The 21,406-nt window shown below is 37.3% G+C and overlaps 1 protein-coding gene across 2 annotated transcripts; it reads right to left on the bottom strand.

The window, feature by feature from the left end:
* Positions 1-301: 301 nt before the first annotated feature.
* LOC144254821 (cytochrome P450 2C21-like) lies at positions 302-17,761 on the bottom strand. 2 transcript variants are annotated; one of them, XM_077798390.1, is made up of 9 exons: positions 17,592-17,761; positions 16,119-16,281; positions 14,052-14,201; positions 10,972-11,132; positions 9,199-9,372; positions 7,937-8,078; positions 5,693-5,880; positions 2,074-2,215; positions 302-976 (listed from the first exon to the last, which is right to left on the bottom strand). In XM_077798390.1, the coding sequence occupies exons 1-9, from the start codon at positions 17,757-17,759 to the stop codon at positions 795-797; spliced, it is 1,470 nt and encodes a 489-aa protein (XP_077654516.1). In that variant the 5' UTR covers positions 17,760-17,761; the 3' UTR covers positions 302-794. The 2 variants fall into 2 exon arrangements, with proteins under 2 accessions (XP_077654516.1, XP_077654517.1); XM_077798391.1 differs by lacking the exon at positions 9,199-9,372.
* Between the last annotated feature and the right edge of the window lie 3,645 nt (positions 17,762-21,406).

A 21,406-nucleotide genomic window follows, 5' to 3' on the forward strand; every position in this document is an offset into this window, starting at 1 on the left:
CCAAATCCTAGCTACCTTAAACATACACATATGTAAGAATTCCTCTGTGTGTTCAATATCACCAAATATACATATTCCCTTCTCATTTGCCTTAATTTGTCTAGGTCTATTTGTCCATGTGCATGAGAGGGTAGTGTTTAACCATTAGAGGGAAAAAGAAAAGGTATCCTTGGACAAACTGGCAAATTCAGATTTTACTTCATGTTATTTGTTCCCTCTGACTGAAACGATCTTTCCATGTTTCCTCCCTGTATGCATACACATACATATACCTGTACATACATGAATAAACATGTACAACACACACATGTACATGTACACACATAATTATAATTTAATTACCATGGAAAAGACAAAAGCATATTGAACAAACTGTGAAGAAATCATTCCCCTAGAGAGTTACATAGAAGTGAGAGATGCATAAATTCTGTATTTTCTTTTAAATATTTTTTAAATCATAGAATAATTTCTTATTGTTAATTTTTACTAAAATAAACTTTAATTTATAAGTTTCTTTCTATTTGGTATACACTGAAGATGCACTCTAGCTTATCATCTCGGAACTGTATTACAACAAGAATTTTATTAGATTTTCAACAGTGAGGTTTCTCTTATGCAGGAAGTTTGAACTGAATTTTGAAGGGTGGGGAAAATTAGAAGACACAGAGCTCATGGATGGTATTCCTCCTGTTAGGGCATACAGAATGATTGACACACAAGCCGTTGGGGGGGTGGGGGACTTGTTCAGATGAGGCTGTAGGGTTTCTTTCAGAAATTTGGCAACCTTCCCTTCTTCAGACTGGAATGAAACAGAGTTCATAGGAGGGTGGTACAGAGCCTAGCCCAATTGTACTTGGGGTGGTGTCAATGTCTTTTGGATCAATCAGAGGTTTCAAGGTAAAATGCTGTAAAATGCTGGTCAGGATTAAAAACAGTTCCATGCGGGCCAGGCCCTCTCCAACACAAACTCTTTTTCCTAAAAATGACACACAAATCAATTATTAATTCTATTTCTGAGTTATCACACGAGGAGACTTAAATAATACAGAATTAATGAATATATTAATCAATGAATAATTAATGCTTGGCTTCTATTCATCCACAAACCTGGTTTCTCTTCTTCCCTTTCTTCCTTTCCTTATGTCTATCTGTTTCCTGGAAACTGGCTTCTAGGGACAGTATTAAGCCAGGACCCAATTCCTTAGAATTCGTACAACTGGGTGTTAAAGAGCTTAGAGTACTTAGTGCTTCAGTCCCACTCTCCCACTTCCGACTTCTGGCAGTGACTGTATTTATTCATCTACCAATACATGCATTTGCAGTTTAAGCATCCACTGTATCTTGGCTAAATGTATATTTAGTTTCCAGGGACACCTTCCTTCCCTTGCACCTTCCAACCTGGGATGGAAACATCTTCTTGCTGATGCTAGTCCCTAATAGCACATTTGGCCACTTCCCTTGTCCTGTGCACACCTCCCAAAACAGCCTCCTCATTAGACCCTTCAACTAACATTTTTGAGTGTTTGCCACCTGTTTCCTACAAAGACCCTTACAAATTAAGCAAAATACTCAAATGTTATTTCCTGAAAAAAAAATTTCCCTTGCCCTCTAAATGCTCTTCCCCTCCCTCAAAAAGACCAGTCAAGAGCTCATCTCACTATGCTCTCGCAGCAGCCTCTAGCATAGCATTGGTCACACTGCAGCTTCATTGCCTGTGAATTAATCTTCCTCTCTCTTGGAGGGAAGATCTGTTTCTTATTCACTTTCATACCCTTGGATCTCAGTGTGGGATTGCTACACATAAGGTGCTCAGTAATGTTATTGATTAAACTGACTTCTCAAGGTAACTGAGAAAATTCTTGGTAGAACTGGACTTCTAGGAGCTCTTCAGAATCTCTGCAGGGTCAGAAAGCAGAATCAATGGGCAGAGCCTCCAACCCAATGAGAAAAACCTAACAACCTGAACATGCCTCTGGCCTCATAGAAATGGCAATTCGTGCAGGCCAGAGACAGAGAAGGCTCCCTTCTCCTCACTTGACCCCTGATGCACACATGAACACAGAGCTTGCTTGCCTGCTGAGAAAGCCATGAAGTGGTCACTCTTCTTAAAGTTGCCACTTTCATCCAGAAAGTGGCCAGGGTCAAACTTCTGTGGGTTGGGAAACTCTTTTTCATCATACAGAAGAGAGGTCAGAGACACCATTATTTCTGTGCCCTTTCAGAAAGAGAAACACATGAATTAGTTTATAAATGAATCATGGAACTTGAAAACAATTAGAAATCCCTCACCTAAACTTCTTATAGATCTTGTAGATGAGGCAGGGGAGTGGGAGGCACAAAAAGGAGAATTTATTTGCTCCATGTCACATAACAAATGAAGCCAAGCCCAACAGGTCTTAACCATGTAATGCCTGGTCCAGGGCCCTGTCCACTGCCTGCAAGGCCATCCTCAGCAGGATGTAGTCTGACACAGCATTTCCTGTGCAGAAGGTCAAGGAAACTCCCTGAAGTACATTGCTCTGGACAAATAAATTGCAATATTGTCTAACAAAGCTGATGTCACTGAAAACCCTGGTTATTTTCTTGAGAACTGACTTGAAGTCTTCTTCGAACCTCAGTAGCTTGAATGTCCATATTCTTGAAAAACATTTAATTTCCCATCAAGATGAGAAACTGGCAAGGATGCTGTGATGGTTTCCATATGAGGCACCACAAAAGTTCACATGTAAAGCAATGCAAGAAAGTATACAGGTGAAATGAGTGGGTTATGAGAACATTAACCTAATCAGTACATGGATTAACTGGGTGGTAACTAGGCAGGTCAGGTATGGCTGAAGGAGGAGGGTCATTGAGGGAATGCTGCTGGAATATGTATTTTTCCCTGATCTGCTGATCTTAATCTCACTCTCTGCTTCCTGTCACTTCCCGAGATGCCCTCCTCCATCACACCCTTCTGCCTTAATGTTCTGCCTCACCTCGGGCAAAGAGCAATAAAGTCGACCATATATAGACTGAGACCTCTGAAACCATGAGTCCCCAAATAAACTTTTCCTCCTCTAAAATTGTTCTTGTCAGGTCTTTTCTCAGAAGAGCAAAACAGCTGACTAAAACAGATGTCCTCCTGTTGGTATGTTCTTTTAATTGAATTGCGGCATATTCTTTTAGAAAGGAGAGAGAATTTCCAACTTCTACATTCAGTTTATTTTTCAGAGTCAATGGAATCTTTGCCTCTATCTAATGAAGTTATGTTACCACATGTAAGTTGTCTAACATTTCAGTACTACATTTCCATCACTAGTAAAATGCAAACAACCCACCATAGTCGATTATAATTGACGTTAGGGAGGACATTGAACTTAGAGTCCTGCTAATGGAAGTGAGAACTCTGCCACTGAGCTACACCTCCAGCCCAAAAAACTTTTTACATACATACTGCCACATGTGAAAGTGCTCAAGGAGAGAGATTTTATTACCATGATGATAATGATAAGTTTTCACAGTATTTTGATATCGAAATGTAACCCATAAAGAAAAATGTCAATAAAAAAAGACCCCATGATATCCTGGAATTATCACACAAGAACATCTAAATAGATGGATATTATGAATGTGCCCAAGTATTTAAAGAATAATTATAAAGAAATAAATAGTAGCTATTATATCCCTATATAAAAGTAGATATGCTATTAAGTTCTATAAAGAAACAATAATAAGTAAATAAAAATTATAAAGTTGAAAAGAGCAGAAATTAAAATTTATTGGATAGTGTTAATATCAAGGAGACTGCAAAAGAATAAGTCAGCAAAGTTAAAGAAATGTGAATAGGGAAAAGTTGAGAGAATCCTATCAGATAATCTCTGATACAAATGCACATACCTACATATTTTGTGGGGTGATCCCAAATGCAAAGGAACTGGTTTTACCTCTAGGGCAAGCACGGTGGGGGGGGGGTATTGGGTGACTATAATAATCAGTCTCACTGTCTTGAAGAACTAGTGACATGCTTCAGCTATGCTGTCCACACAGAAGCTGAAAAGAAAGGGGCTGAATCCCAGAAAAGAGAGGGACAGACAAGAAGAGCCCTAAATTCTATATGTGAACTCTACAGAATCTCGGGGTCACTCTCAAATTAAGACACTTGTTTGCCAAACTCCAACATCTGGGGAAAAATAAATCACCTTCCTGCCCCACAAAATTACAGATTAACAGCTAATATAAAGACATTTTCAGGCAGACAAAACGATGTCATTCTTTGTCTTCAGCATTTAGAATTCAACAAATGTTATTCAACATTCTACAAGATAAAGAATATTGAAAATAAATACTTAGCATGAGAAATAGAGATTGTGCCACTGTTGTGGAAAGTGGGTGGATCACAATGTGACACATCCAGAAGAATATAGGCACTGCCATAAGCCAAGCAAAATCAAGCCTGTTATTAAATTGCTAAATTTAATAACATGGCAGCCATCTATGACCTGGATGAACACAGCATCACTAGAACGGAAGACAATTTTCAGTGGGTTGATGAATAAATGATCAATTGGGAAATGTTTACTTGGCTAGAACGAACCACTTTTTCTGGGAATTTTGAATTTGAGGAAATGGTTGAGAAAAGTTTGAGCAAAAGGGATTAGAGTTTAAGGATAGACCTTTCTTAAGATGTAAGAGATGTGAGTATGTTCAACTGCTGATAGAAAGGAGCCAGAAGAGAGGGAAAAGATGAAGATTAAGCAAGAAGGGGCTGGGGCTAAACCTCAGTTGGTAGAGTGCTTGCCTCACATGCACAAGGCCATAGGTTCAATCCCCAGCACCCCCATCCAAAAAAAAAAAAAAAAAAAAAGAAAAAAGAAAAGAAAAAAAAAGAAGAGGCAAGAAGAAATTATTATTTAAGGAAGATCTTTTTAAAAAGTAAGGAGAAAGGGGCTATGCAGCAGTTTAAAAGGGTTTACTTTAGATAAAAGGGGATTTCTTTCACAGTGACAGACATGAAAGAGAATTGTGTGGATGCAGCTAAGTGTGTGTATCTAGAGGAAGGGAATTGAGGGACTTCCTCCCAGTGCTCTGATTTCCTCTGTCAGGTGGAAGACCAAGTCACCTGGAATAAAGGAGCTGGTAGAGAGTTGGGGTGTTGAGGAAAGTTCAAGGTTAAAAGAGTCATTGTGGCACCTGGTGACCCAAGATGAGTAAAGTTATAAAACAGGGTTTCTGAGTACCTTTGAGACACATTCAGAATTGGTGAATATTATACCCATGTATTGTGGGTTCGTGATCATAAGACCAACCTGCTGGGTTGCAGAGTCTTCTCTGGCAGACTGGGTTCAATAGTTCAAGTCAGGGAGGAGGAAGGAGATTATTGGATCAAGCTCTTTATAAATAAGTGAATCAGAAAGCAGGGAGGGAGGGAGGGAGATGGGATTATAAGACATGGGTTAATTGGCAAGAATAATAAAACATACCTGGGAGAGCAAGGAAGCAGATTGCACTAACAACCAGGCAGAGGGTGGAGCTATCAGTATACTGAGGTTGCTACCATTATTCTATTTAGAAAATGTGTCAACAAACAAGAAAGAAAGGAGCACATGGACAGAGGGTGAAATGCCTGAGTTCCCTTAGAAGTTTAGGAAATTCACATTGGAATCATTGACAGCCTAAGGTTCTTAAGGAGAAGCGCAGATTAATTATCTCTTACCTTTGGAAAAATGTATTCTCTGAACTTAACGTCCTGAATCACGTTATGAGGCAGGTTGATGGGAAGGAGGTTAATGTACCTCTGGATCTCATGCAGCACAGCATCCGTGTAGGGCATGCGGCTCCTGTCCTGCATGCAGGGGCTGCGGTCTCTTCCAATCACTCGATCAATCTCTTCCTGGACTTTAGCTGGAGAGGAAGAAATGGTAATTTATATGAAATGACAAAGATGTGAAATAACTTTTATTTGATTTCTTAATCATTGTGGTGGAAGATAGGGAAATTATGGATCATTACCTCCATAAGGGAAAAATAGAAGTTTTAACTTCCTGGGGAAATTAGATGTCAATTAATTACCTAAATATATACACATATAAAACATAATTGTCCAACAAAGTTCAGCTTTCAAACCAGATTTTCTATTTTGTGTAGATTCAAAGATCTGGAATCTTAAAAAGTCATTAAAAACCATGTAGTTTACCACTTTGTATGTGCCAGCTTTTATTATAAATATTATTGTAAATTCCAAGAGGTTAAGAAGTACTCGGTGCAGTAAATGCTTAATAAAGAGAAGAACAGAATAAGATATTTGGTTGATTAAGCACAAGGGAACAGGAAGAAAATTAACATTTATTTAGAATGTAATATATGACAGACATACTGCACAATTCATTACAGTGTAATTCCTCAAAATAGCACTGTGTCTTGGGTATTATTTTGTTTAGTCTAGAAAGAAACCTGGCCAGAGAAGTAAGTGTATTTCCTAAAGACACCCAGGTAATATGTGGTCTTTCCCATATCATCCCTGTGAAACAGATAAGAGACCCGGAACATGGATAGGTAGTGAGGAAGCTGAGGTTACACAGCTGCTCACAAGTACAATCAGAATGTTAAGCCACCACTATTAGAGTCTAAACCCATTTTCCAAAGTATCAATGCCATGTTACCACTTTGGTCAGGTTACATTTATCTACCACCTGGAGAATGCAACTTTGTAATGGAGCATGTGAAAATTCTGAACTTTGGTAGCTGTAAAGAAGAAAAAAAGAATTTCAGACAAGGAATTTCACTTTTTGATTTAGGGGCTGAAGTTTTATCTAGAAGAAAGGGGTCATATATATTGGTCAGGAACTACTTATAAAATCAGAATGGCATAGAATGGCACAGTAAGAGTTGTGATGGGAAGAAAGGAAAGGAAAACACCTACAAACATGATGCAAAAGAAATCCAAATGGAAGTGATGGGGAAACATGACACAATAACATCTTGTGAAGTACACACAAGATTTAAAGGTTTGTAAAATAACACATACTGTTTCTGCTCATATTTGGCATAGGTTTTGCATAGGTTTTGAGAGAGTATATGTCATGTGAAAGAAACACAGGAGCACCATATCTCACAATGCACACTAGTAAAGGAAGACTAAGGTTTTGCTTTTATTTTCCTTATAAAAAATGGGAGGGTAGAAGGACCTAAAACAAAGTGCTGATATCATGGAGGTAAGTCTCATGAGGTTTATTTCTAAGGAATGTGTTGCAATGCATGAGATCAAAGTCATGATATAGCAATGAAGGAAATGTCCTCCTAGATGAGGATACAACAAAAAAGAGGTGGGAAAATGAAAAAGGTGCATTTGCAAGAGAAGTTATGTTTGTGAGGAAATTTTTATTTTTCTAAAACGGCAAAGAAAGGGTTTTTTAAATTGGGGTACAATTATTTTTTAGTTGGAGAGTTAGCCTTTCTGATTGAGAAATATTGTAAGTTTCTTGAGCAAATCCCTACATTGTTAATGCATTTGAGTATAAATATCTTTTGACAAAGGTATATTTATCTGGACATGGAAGACACATCAAAAAAGATTTTTGCAGAGAAAGAAAGAGGCTATCTCTTCGGTTTGGGAGTTGGAGTTTTATCTAGAACAAAGGGGTCATATAAAGTGGTCAGAAACTACTTATAGGATGTCCAGATCCTTTGACAAATGTTACTGCATCTGTCCCAAACCAAATCAAGGATTCTGCAACATAGCAAGAATAACAACCATGGCCCTTCTGATCTGTGTTGTTTAAACATTTCATTCTTTTTCCAGTGATCTAATTTCAATGGAATCCATCCAGTGGTAGGTAAAAGAACAAATGATGAAAGTATCTCTAGTACATTATCTATGCAGGTAAAGGGTGGAACAGTTAGCAGTGTTGTCTGCTAACACCTACCTGGACTTCAATCTGCCTGTCATCTGTGCTCATACCTGAGACCTCAGGATGCTTCAACAGGAGCAAGAGTCCATATTTCATTGTGGTGCTTGTTGTCTCTGTTCCTGCACTAAACAGATCCCAGATGGTGAAGATCAGGTTTTCCATGGTAAAGTCAGACTGTTTGTTATGTTTTTCCTAGAAATGATGTGTGATAGTTTCTTGGTAAATAAAATATCTTCCAGGTAAAATAAAATAATTCAATATAACATAAGTATTTGGTAAATTAAGGCAGACATTAATGCTATAGCTGAAGGGGAAGTAAGAAGAATATTAGAATTCCTTTAAACTGTTAAAATAAAACCAGTTACAAACTTCTAAGTCCTCACTTTCTCACCCACTAGAGTAAATCAGTTACCCCGTAATGTCTTGCAAACATAATTTTTATTATGTCATCCACTGCTACTCCCTGTCAGTTCTAGCGTCCACTGTCTGGTTCATCATGTCGAAATCTACCCTTCAGACCTCCAGTGATACACACTCCCCAACTTCATCACTATTCTCAATTTCACCAGTCATCACACCCACCACCATTCCTCAGTTAAAATCAAGTTAAATTTACCTCCTCAAAATTTCCACACACTTAACCACTACAATTATCATTCCTTCGAACTATTTTACCCTCCCTGTTAATCTAAGCCAGAGTTTCCTCAAAACCTACCTCAACTGTGAAGTCTCCTGCAATCTCTCCAAAGGTAAGCCTCCCCAGATTTCTATCTATTCCTGTGTTCAACTAATTGTTAGGCCTTCCATTCATGGATGATTTCTTGTTTGTTTGTTTTTGTTTTGTTTTTTGGTACTGGGGATTAAACCCAATGGTGTTTTACCATTGAGGTGCACCAAAAGCCTTTTGTATTTTTTAGTGTGAGACAGGATCTTGATAAATTGCTGAGGGCCTCACTAAGATGCTGAGGCTGACTTGAACTTGTGAGCCTCCTGCCTCAGCCTCCCAAACTGCTAGAATTTCAGGCATGCACCACTACCCCTGGCTCATGGAGGTTATTTCATGAACAGTGTCATTATCATCAGTCTTGAACGTGTGACTGTATATGTGTATCAATTCATCCCCAAATAAAGAACAGCCTTTATCATGGTAAATACTCTTTTCATGCCATTTCACCACTGAGAATTTTAAAATATCGCAAGACACTCAATGATTTGCAGTAACAGAAGGTGGCACAAGCAATGGAAAAACAAAGCTCATCTTTGAGTGACATTACCCACAAGCATGAGATATAAAGACAGAGTCACATTATACCTTTTCCATTTTAATCAGGAAATAGTCAATAAAGTCCTGAGGGTTATTGATGTCCAGAGATTCTTGATGCTCTTTTACTTTCTCAATAATAAACTTTTTTTGGTTAGCAATGTTTTTAAAGAACTCATTATGACTTCCTGGGAAATAATGTAAACTAGGGAAAGAATTATAGAGCTGAAAGAGGAAAAAAAATCCTTCATTAACTCAAGAAACATTTATAATCCCTTATTAGATGTCACCCACTTTGCTACGTGCTGAATACAAATGAGTAAGACCCACTTCCTGCACTAAAACATACATGGAATTTAAAGGAGAGGACACAAATAAAATGTCTGTGGTTAACAAATGTAAAGAAATTTAGATTTCAGATGTAGCTCACTGGTTGTCTTGCCAAAGCCTCTTTCAGAAATGCTTAATACCTCTGGGTGCTAAATGAAGGGGTAGGCTACTTGTTCTCTGAGATTTTTCCCAGATAGAGCACATGATGACCTTATGAATCCACACAGAATTTCAGTTGCTAATGACTGTACAACACAATCTACTAGAATTTTTTGACATAGTAAGAAATACATTTTACATCATCAAGCTCTAGACTTATAGATTTTTTTTAAAAAAAGTTTCTCAAACGAATTTTCTAAAATGAATGACTCTAATACTGTATTTTTCTTTCTGTTCTACTTTACTTCATGTTATAAATTTCATCTGAACCATTAAACTAACTTTATATCTCACAAATAGGTTACAAATAATAGCTTTATAAACATCATTTTAGCCATTTTGAAATAGGGCAGAGGGATGAGGTAGGTATGGGCAATAAATTAGATAGAAAATTATTTTGTAACTGAAGGAAAACCTAAATCAACACTCTCGCTCCACATACTTATAATCAACTTTAAAAATTGTCAATTCTGGAGGTGATATCATTCATCTCCCACTACCCGATGGTTCCCAAACTGAAGCCACTTAACAGATTAAAACTGTTCTGTGAAAGTTGCCTTTTGCTCTTCTCCCCTGTTCAGTGTCTTAATGATTGAATGATTGACTAAAGGGGAATTGTAACAGCAATAATGGCTACATCATTTTGTCATATTTCACCCTGTCTTGAAAACTGTCCCTTGAAAAGTCGTTCTTTATCTATTCCCTTGCCCAGCATTATGATTTCTAAACAAAACCATCTTTAAGTGACTGAAATGCTGGAGGCAACTATTGCAAGAAAAAGGAATAAGAAAAATTCAGGTTCCAAGACCTTCTAATCAGTTCTCTTTCTTTAGTTTTTCAGAATCTGGAACATCTGATGGTCTTCAGATAACATCAATGCATGGGCTAAAGATTTGCTAATCCAGCTCTTTAAATAAAAGTGGAATATCATTTAACTTGAGGGAAAATAAAGTGTCTGCCTAAAGAATTCTAAGGACTGGCCTAGGAGATGCAAGTTGGTTATTATCACAAAGATGTTCCAGTAATAGAGAAAGGAAAACACCCCCAAGGGAGGGAGATGGTTAATGAACCTGCATGTGTGACTCAGCATGTAGCCTTCAAGTCTACAATCCCCTCTCCTGCTCAGGAAAGTCTTTTTGCACCAGAGTTCTCTATGATGAACTTCATTTTTAAGGTATCACAGCCTCCCACCTCCATCTTCTCAGGGTGGTATCCCTTGAATACATCAGATTTCCTTCCCATCAACTCTTTTCTCCCAAGTATTGGCTTTTAAGCAGTGAGCAGATGGACTTGGGTCCAATGATAATTTCACATTCAAGTAGAACTGGATCTTACCTGTATCCAGGGAGTGCTTACAAGTCGGAAATTTTCGTGAAAATAGTGAATCAAGGAATGAAATTTCTTATCACCATAGTCAAAACGATTCAGGAAAATGACAGAGGCTATCACATTGCAGGGAACACAGGTCAGAAGGAAGGTAGGATCACATGGAGATCCTAAAAACAATGGAAACTAGAAGTTAGTACACAATTCTCATATAAATCTTAAAAGTATTATTTAAAATAACTTGGAAGGGTGAACTTCCTAGATAGACCATCATCACTACAAACTCCACATGCCTAAAAATCAATTCATTGTTTCTCCCCAAACAAAAGTGACTAATAAGCTACAGATTGTTTAATTTCTATTCCCAAGTATCCAACTCCTTTCATTATTTTCCAAATGTTCTAACTCACAAAAAGGAAAATGCATGAAAATCATTTCATGTAGACACTTTCTCATGCTGCCTGTAGAAAACTCAGCAACCAAATAATAAAGAGTAAAGAGTAATAAGAAAGAGGAGAGAGGAGGCAGGGCTGGGGTTGTGGCTCAGTGGTAGAGCACTTGCCTAGCACATGTGAGGTATTGGGTTTGATCCTCAGCACCACAATAAAAGAAATAAATAAAACACGGTATTATGTCCATCTACAACTAAAAAAAAAAAGAGTAAGGGAACTTGAAATTGTATTTAACACAACACTCCTTGGAAATCCAGGTATAATTTTCTTATAGAAGAGAGAGTAATAAGAAATAAACGCAGTCATACTCAGATATTTGAAAAAATCCACTATAATTATGTAGTTTCCTACATAATAAAGAGTACAACTTCTTTTTTTTTCTTTTTTTGTACTAAGGAATTCAGCCAGGGGTGCTTAACCACTGAGCCACATACCCAGCACTTTTTATTTTTTATTTTGAGACAGGGTCTCACTAAGTTGCATAGGGCCTTGCTAAATTGCTGAGGTTGACCTTGAACTTCCAATCCTCCTGTCTCAGCCTTTTGAGCCACTGGGATTACAGACATGCACCAACACACCCAGCAATCTCCTTTTTTTTTTTTAAATGTTTGATAGCTTTATTCCTTTGTCTTCATCTTCTACCCACATCTAGACAAGCGGATTAAAAACCCCAAGTGCTCACTCCATTGGCACAAGCAGGAAATTTATCCATGCAAGCCCTGCCGTGCACAGAGACCCCATCCTGGCCACAGCTCCAAAACACCATGAAACCCTCAAGTGATAAGGTCAGTGATACCTTCTTTCTCACACCATTTTCATACCTGCTTGGGAATTACTGCCTTCCCAGAAAGCACCATGACATGAATAATAAAACTTTCATATCCTGTCAGCCTGTGTGACAGCATTAGTCTGCACCCTGCCTCTGTGCAGTGACAACCACAGCCCTATAACTCCAGAAGGAAACAATTAGCTCAATTGAAAAGAAGAAGTTTCAAGGACACACTTTTTTTTCTCAATCTATGGAAGACATTTCCAACAGTTAGCAACATCCAATGTTGAAATGGGTGTCCCCAAGAGTCTGAGGTCCCCAAGAGTAGGTGGAATGAGGCAGAATGCCAGTGAAAGCTGAGAGAAGGTCACGGTCACCATGGGAAAGTGGAACCCATCAATGTAAATTCTATTTGAAATACAAAGTAAGTCCAGACATGGTGGTACCTGCCTGTAAATCTCAGCTACTCCAGAGGCTGAAGAAGGAGAATCACAAGTTCAAGGCCAGTTCATGCAACTTAAGGAGACCCAATCTCAAAACAAAAGAGTAAAATGGGCTAGGGATGTAGCTCAGTGACAAAGCACCCCTGCACTCCATTCCCAGTAGCATAAAAAACAAAGAAAGGAAATCCAAATGAAGTACAAAAAAAGTCAATTCCTATTTAATATGGATTAAAAGCCAAATTACTTTGCTAATTCTATTTCCAAATTTTTATTCTAAGGAAATAGTCAAAGATCTGCAATGTTTTGTATAAATTTCATTTTTTTTTGGATTAATAGCACCAAAGACCAGCAATAACTCATCTGACCAAAAGTAGAAGACTGGCTAATTAAATTATGGTACATCGGAAATAAGAGAATTCAGTTAATGTTCTTGAGAGTACTTTAAAATCAAATATATGAGACTATCAACTCCATATATTATATCTAAAAATAAGTTTACAGAACAATATGCACAGTATATGCCCCTATTCTCATTCCTTTCCTTCCTGCATAATAGGTATCAAACAATGTTCATTGGCACTCTTAATCCATTTCCAAAAATTTATTCTAAGAATGAAACTAGATTTATATAAATAAACACAACAGCGATTCACCATAGGAAAAAACTATTATTAATTTAATAATGTGCTTTAAAATATTTAAATAATAAGGTTCTAAAACAACCTATGCCTTATGATCCTGACCTTTCCCCTTACTGCCTGATCTCCTGCCCACTCTTTCTCCTCCTTTCCCCTGTCCTCCAGGCCTGTAGGTGCATACACACATCCATACACAGAGTTTTGTACAGTGGCTGCTTCCCCCTTCTATCCTACACTCTTCCATATGAGACAAATCGCACCATGCACATTGGAAGAATTGGGTGGACTCTGTAATGTTTCTTAAGAAGTTACTAGAAAAGTTACTTAGATTTAAAGTTAGTATGGCCAAGACTGCTAGTTAATTCCCAAAATGCATGTTCTCGTCTTCTTCCTCTGGACATAATTAATCACATTTTCCAGTTTATCTCACAATTAGGTGTAACCCTGTTTGTTACTAAGATAGAGCCCATGGAATAGGAAGAAATTTTCTGTGACACATCCATGCCTGACCTAAATGTTATTTACTGTTTTCCTTGGTCTTTTCTACTTCCACTACCAAAGAGATGAATGTTGCTTGACATTGAAAGCCAAAGGGTAATGATATTAAAGACCTGTCAACCTGTCCTAAAAGTGGCTATGCCCCTCACCACTCCACTTCTTACTACTGTCACCTGAGCAAAAAGTAAATTTCTGGTTTACTTGATACTCCATATCCTTATCTAAAATTCTACTTGTAATAGCAATTATCTACCCTATTACTGTTGATTATACAAATAATTATACACACCATTGGTTTTTATTAATTCGTCTATCAGACACAAGGCTTCTTCTTTAATTCGGTCTTCAATGGTTTTCTTCCCCATCCCCATATTCCGCAAAACGGTGAGGGAGAAACGCCGAGTTTGCTTCCATATGTCACCATTGCTGAAAGCAATTCCTATCAAGACACAAAGAAAAAGAGCACAGATGAATATCCTCCATGGTCTTGAGTTCTACCCGAGTACTCATCTCACTCATCTCAGGAAATGACACTGACACATAACCAGGAATGTAAATATAGTGGTGGCAGCTTCAGAAATTCCCATTAAGCCCCACCTCACCTGCCACCTCTCTTCACCTAACCTAGCATTTTACTGTCAGGACACTTGATCTTACATATTATTAAGCTCTTCCTCACCCATCAGCTCCTCAAAATCTCAGAACAATTCTGTGAATCAGTGTTCTGTCCCCATTATACTGGAAAGAATGTTGATGATTATGGGAATAAAATGCTTGCTGTTATGATCACACAGTTAATAAATCACAGTGAGCCCAAAACATAGGACTCTTCAGGCATGACTTTTATGATTGTAAGTGAATTTTAGGAGAATCATCAAGAGGTGGCAATTCTCAAGAGAATGTGAGACAACTCTTCTGCATTTGAAGGAATCTCCTGATAATCTATTCCTCACATAAAGGAAATAGTCATGGACAGATAGCTCTTCGAATCCTAATACCCACTTCTACTTGTTTAATCTCTTCCACATAATGTGGTCTTAGCATCAGTAAGTTCAAACTCAGACTTCTAAACTCAAGACAAGATACAGAGGAGAAGGGGAAGGGGAACAAAATTATAGGCAATTTGCATAGGAAGCTCTTATCACACAATGTAGAGAGGAAAAGGATCATTTATCTGTGTGTTCCAGAACCCAGTGATCCACCAGAAAGCTGAATAATTTAAAGTCAGCTCCCAAACTGGACAAGTCAACTATAGACAGTCCCCAATTTAACAGTGTTTTAATCTCTGATTTTTTTTTTTACTTTATAATAGTGCAAAATGGACACATATTCAGTAGAAATCACACTTCAAATTTTGAATCTTTAATTTTTCTCAGGCTATTGACATGCAGTGCTGATCCTTAGCAGCCCCAGTCGGCCAGGGCTCCCAGTCAGCCTTGCAACCATGGAGGTAAATGGCTGATGCTAGACTACGATGTTAGTGTACAAAATGTATTCTGACTTAGAATATTTTCAGCTTAGATGGGTTTATACGGATATAACCACATCATAAATCAAGGAGCATCTGTCCTTAAGTTTTTAAAAAAGCTTTTATAATTTCAATCCAATGTATAATCCCTATGCATTTCTCCTTGATCCTTTTATCAGAGTATATCTGTGCTTTATTCTTTGTATTCTATTGGATTTGAATACTTCTTAGGTTTTTTAGAAGAATAAAAGATTAAAGCAGGTCTGGAAATAGTCCAAACCCGCAATGATTCCATGAATACTCACCAGGCTTCTAACAGAGCCTCATAGATCCATGCTTCAGTCCAAGAAGCAAAATATTTGGTGAATAGAATGCTACAGTCATTACCTCCCCTGTTCTCTTTCAGTCGCTTGCTCGTAATATCAACTGGCCATAATTAAATTAAAAGCGTCTTAAGCACAAATTCATAGAGCATTAGTGGTCAGATGGTTTACTTTCACTGAATTTAATGTTTCATGTGGACATTATGTCACATTCATAGATTTTGGAAATGAGTTAACATACCTTAGAGAAAATTTATTTATTAGAGATTTTTAGAGGTCAGGAAGGAGCAGAGGAGGGTGGATAAAAGAAGGATGGATTTCATCAGTCCAGATTGTATGCATATTTTGAAATACCACACCAAACCCCATTAATATGAACAATTGATATATGTTGATTCAAAATTTAATAAACCTTTAAAACAATTTATTCATAGGCTTCGTTTAGAATTATGAAATGTGTGTTTCATAAAATTTTTTCAAGTGCTTCTAATTTCTCAATTTCTTCACCTGTTTGGATTCTTGCAACTTATCAACCCAAGGACATTCCCCCAAAAAACAATCATACCTAGTCCTTGCAAAATGTGGTCAATCACTGGGTAACTGCCTCTGCCAGAAAACTCCTCTGCCCGATCAATCAGAGCTTCCTTTACAACTTCATATCCATATAATACCACAGTGGGCTTCATGCCAAAGTGCACAGTAAATACAGGGCCATAATCTTTTGCTAGCTGGAAAAGAAGCAGGAAATGCAGAAAAGTGAGAATTTCAATACTTAAATGTAAAGAACTGAAAGAAATATTTTTATTTGTACAGTCTCATTAGTACCATTATAAAGGAATTATGAAGGAATTCAACTTTTAGAACCATTAATTTAATAAGAAAATACATTTAAATGGTACTTATTATGATATTATTAGTAAGATTGCTATTGTTATTATTCAGCTCCAATTATATGACAGAGACTATATTATGCATCTGTTTATATGACTTAATAAACATTTTCTGCCAAACCTAGAATTGCATCAATTTCAACCTTCCTGACTATACTTATAATAAAATTATTTATTTCTCTTACTGTTTAAAAAAGTTCCTCCAAATTGCCCCATGTATACATGTTTACACTGATAATCATCCTTGTTATTCATTCTCAATATCATCCTTTTAGCACCAAAGATCTGTACATTTTACTAATACAGGAAAACTTGGCAAACTAGTCATAGTATCTGCTTACTCTCCAGACTGCAAATTCTATAATGCCACTCTTTTAAAATTTTCATTTACCATTAAAAATTCCCTGTATTCATCTACAATGGTGCCTAATGCAAAATAGTCATTAATTATTGCTGAATGTATGATATACTCAGATAACCCATGCAAAATCATTATTATTTACATCTTAAGAAAATGGAGCTCAAACCTCAGAGAAATCTTAAGACCTGCCTGAAGCCGTGAATTAACAAATGGGTAAACCAGATGCTGACACAATCTTGATCCAGAACCCAAGGCACAGGAAGAAGGAGCTTCTAGGGCAGTGCTACAGCAACTGAGCTATCTCTGGGGAAACATAGGTTTCAGATAATTCCTTTGGAGAGGTACTACTATGTAAATTGGAGCAGAGAAGTGGTTGATTTCTTAAGTTGGTAAATGTTATAGGAATTGTCAAAATTCCTGAACCCTTAGTCACTTCCTTGACTTCAAGTTAATATGTGCTTCAGGAAAATTTAGTGTTGGAGCTCTGTAAGTCAGTAGATTTTGCTAAAACTGAAAACAGTTTTGTTCCCATTAGAGCTCATCAAAGAATAAATACTAAAATAGAGACCTAGGTCACAGTAAAGATAGAGAATTCCTGCTTTTGACAATTTCAACAGTCACCTCATAGATGCCATTTTCTTCTAGTTATATACATTCAAAAAATCATATCCAGGTAGCCAGTGGATACTTCCTTTAAAACATGGCACCCAAGACCATATTTTATTTACCTCTAAGGCTATGTTATTCACTCGTTGCAAACACCTGAAAGAGAATCAGTCATACTTACAGTGCTTAAGGATTTGTCAATATTCTTAATATTTAACTGTAGAATATTTCCAATGATTGGAAGAGGAGTGGGGCCAGGTGGGAGCTTCCCTTTGGCATGCCTTCGATTCCACAGAGAAAAAAGAATCAAACAAGAAAGGAAAACCACCAAGACAATGAAGAGAGCCATTGGTAAGCTGCGTAAATGCAACTGGAAGCTTAGACTCCAGTGATTCTATTAATATAGTGGGTTCTTGTCACCAAACTTGTGTGCCCTTTGAACTTTCGGTAAGTGTTGTTTATCTTCAGTACACATTGGCCTGCTGATAGAAATGAGAACAAACATAAGACACTAAGTACTGATAAATTCCCATTTTAACTGTCATTCCAACTAAAACAATTAAAGTTGAAAACTATCAGATTTTCAAAGGGCTGGCTTCAGCCTATGAAACTGACAAAAGATTTATAAGAATATCCCACCAGGCACAGTAGGATACACCAATTATCCCAGATAATTCAGAGGCTGAGGCAGGAGGATCACAAGTTCTAGGTCCACCTGGGCAACTTAGCAAGCCCCTGTCTCAAAATAAACTTTAAAAGGGACGGGCCTGGAGCTTAGAGGGCTGGGCTCAATCCCCAGTACCACAAGGCAAAAAAAAAAAATATATATATATATATATATCCCTTCTGTTAAAGTCATCCTCATACAAGCAGAAGAAACAAACATTCTCTCAGTGACTTTTACCAGAAGATACCAGGGTAAAATAGACAATTGATGGGAATCTACCCTGTAATGGAAAGAAACTGCCTGAACACAACAGAGGAAAGCCCCCTGGCTGTACGCCTCCTCAGCTTCCTTGAATATCCATTCCCGTCAGGGTCCTGTAGTCCTAGCCTGCATTGCCTGCTCTTCCCTGGGGAAGAAATAGACTGCAGTTATTCAACCCTGCAAATATTTAAAAGTGTCTAGAAACTTGCAGATATGAAAAAAGCTTTAAGACTCACAGAATTTCTTTAAATATGCTGTTTTTCATTAACATGAATTTTTTGGAAATGTTAAGGATCCAGTATATTTCAAAGAATGTATAGTGTGCACTTTCCGCTCAATGCTCACTATAGACCAAATAAATACGAAGAGTAAAAGAGAATTCTGTATATCTAAAATGAAATTCAAAATAACAGGGATGAAAACTACAAAGTTATGTACTATGGGCAATATTCTAGAAGTTTCTATACTGTTACCAAACATCAATCATCTATTAATCCAAAATATGTTTTTGAAAGGTTTGAGTAGCTTGATTTCACAGCACTGCTACTTCAATATATAATAAGCGTATAATCAACACCATAAAATTAAAGTGGCTTTCAGTGGGTCTTCTGCACCAGACATTTTCCATCTGATTGGATCATTTAATCTTCAAAAATCACTTTGTGTCCCCTGCAGTGGTATATACCTGTAATCCCAGCTACTCCAGAGGCTGATGCAAGAGGATTGCTAGTCTGAGGCCAACCTGGGCAATTTAGCAAGATATCCTGTCTTAAAATAAGTATTTTTTAAAATATTGAGTCTATAGTTTAGTGGTAAAGTTCTTGTCAGGATGAAAGAAGCCTTTGGTTCAATCCCCAGTACCAAACAAACAAGTCATATTGTAATAGCAATGTTTTGGCCAAGATACACAAAGAAAGACCATTTGAACTAGAAGGATTGCTGACACATCATATCTGCCAATTATAATTTAAGAAGCAGCCCAAAAAGGAAGAAGACCCCAGAATTGGCCATGAACACACAGAGCCCCATACAGGACACCAAGGATTGGGGACCTCACCACATCAAAATGCCATCCTCTAGAAAGACCACCATGTCCAGATTCCACAGATAAAAACATGATATAGATTAGATCAGGAGCTAAATGAAATAAAGTCAAAATGCCACTCTTCATACCACTTCTGTAAAGGAAATATTTTAACACATATTTTTATATATTTTTGAGTTACAGTGTGATGTTTTGATTCATTTTGTATACATTGGGTAGTGATCAACTCAGCAGATCTATACCTTAAAGTTGTATCATCGATTTATGGTGAGCATGTTCAAATTTTCTCTAACAATATTGAGATGCATAATGCTTTATTGTTAATTATATTCACCTCTCTGTGCCATAGAACACCCGAACTTATTCCTCCTACCAGACTAAAACACTGTACCCAATGACTGACTTCTCCCCATGCCTCTTTCCTTTTATTCTCCCCAGTCCCTGGTAACTCTTATGGACTTCAATTTTGTGGGGGAGGGGTACTGGGGATTGAACTCATCAGTGTTTGACCACTGAGCCACACCCCCAGTCCTATTTTGTATTTTATTTAGGGACAGGGTTTCACTGAGTTGCTTAGTGCTTCATTTTTGCTGAGGCTAGCTTTGAACTTGGGATTCTCCTTCCTCCGCCTCCGGAGCCACTGGGATTACAGGTGTGCACCACTGCACCTGGTTCTAATTGACTTCTACGAGCTCAGTTTTTTTAGATTTCACTTACTAGTGAGATCATCCCATGTTTGCCTTTCTGTGCCTGACTTATTTCACTTAACATTCCTTCAGGTTCATCCATGCTGTTGAAAATGGCAGGATTCCATGCTTTTATGGTTGAATAGTGTGTATGTATATGTATATGTGCATATATATAATGCATGCATCCATTGATGGACGTTGATTCCATACCCTGGCTCTTGTAAATAGTACTGCTATAAACATGAGAGTGCAGATATCTTTTTGACATGTTGTTTGTGTTTCCTTTGGGGCTATACCCAATAATGAAATGACTGGATTCTGTCATCCATTTTTAGTTTATTGAAGAACCTCCATACTGCTTTCACATGGCTGTACTAATTTACATTTCTACCAACAGTGTTCTAACAGTTCTTCTTTCTCCACATCTTTATTAGTATTTGCTATTTTTTCCCTTTTGGATAATGACCTTTTTAACTGGGGTGAGGTGTGGTTTTCATTTATATTTGCCTGATGATTAATGATATTGAGGTTTTTCTTCATATATCTGGTAGTAACTTGTATATCTTCTTTTGAGAAATGTCTATTCAAATATTTAGCCCACTTTTTAATTGAGTTATTTTTTTGGTTTGTTTGTTTTGGTTTTGGTTTTGGTTTATTTTTGCTATATTTTGAGTTCTTTATTCTGGATTTTAACCACTTGTCAGATGTATAGCTTATAGATATCATCTACTGCTCTGTTGATTGTTTCCTCTGCTACACAGAAGCTTTTTACTTCAATGTAATCCATTTGTAAGTTTTTATTTTTGTTGCCTGTGCACTTAGGGTCATATCCAAAATTCTTTGCCCAGTACTATGTCCTAAAGCAATTGCCCTGTTTTATTTAATTAGATTAGAAAACTAAGGGCTTACATATGAGTCTTCCTCCCTCCCTCCTTCCTTCCTTCCTTTCTTTCTTTTCTTTTCTTTTCTTTTCTTTCCTCTTCTTTTCTTTTCTTTTCTTTTCTTTCTTTCCAGGGATTGACCCAAGGGCACTTAACCACTAAGCCACATCTTCAGCCCTTTATTTTATTTGTTCTTTTTAGTTAAACATAACAATAGTCCCTGGTCCTTTTTATTTTTTATTTTGAGAGTCTTGCTAGGTTGCTTAGGGCCTCGCTAAGTTGCTGAAGCATGCCCTTGAATTTACAATCCTCCTGCTTCAGCCTCCTAAGCCACTGGCATTAAAGGTGTACACCACTGCACTTGCCTATATTTAAGTCTTTAAGCCATTCTGAGTTGCTATGTGTAACTGGTGACATGGAGGGTCTAGTTTCATTTGTCTGCATGTGGCTACC

The sequence above is a fragment of the Urocitellus parryii genome, chromosome 5 (assembly GCF_045843805.1).
Source record: "Urocitellus parryii isolate mUroPar1 chromosome 5, mUroPar1.hap1, whole genome shotgun sequence".
NCBI lineage: Eukaryota > Metazoa > Chordata > Mammalia > Rodentia > Sciuridae > Urocitellus > Urocitellus parryii.

Coding starts and splice junctions, on each gene's coding strand:
- LOC144254821 (XM_077798390.1), bottom strand. CDS start 17,759: ATGGCTCTCTTCATTGTCTTGGTGGTTTTCCTTTCTTGTTTGATTCTT. Junction 16,282..17,591: donor TTGACAAATCCTTAAGCACT/GTAAGTATGACT, acceptor CTTCTTTTCCAG/CTAGCAAAAGATTATGGCCC. Junction 14,202..16,118: donor CCACATTTTGCAAGGACTAG/GTATGATTGTTT, acceptor GTGTCTTGATAG/GAATTGCTTTCAGCAATGGT.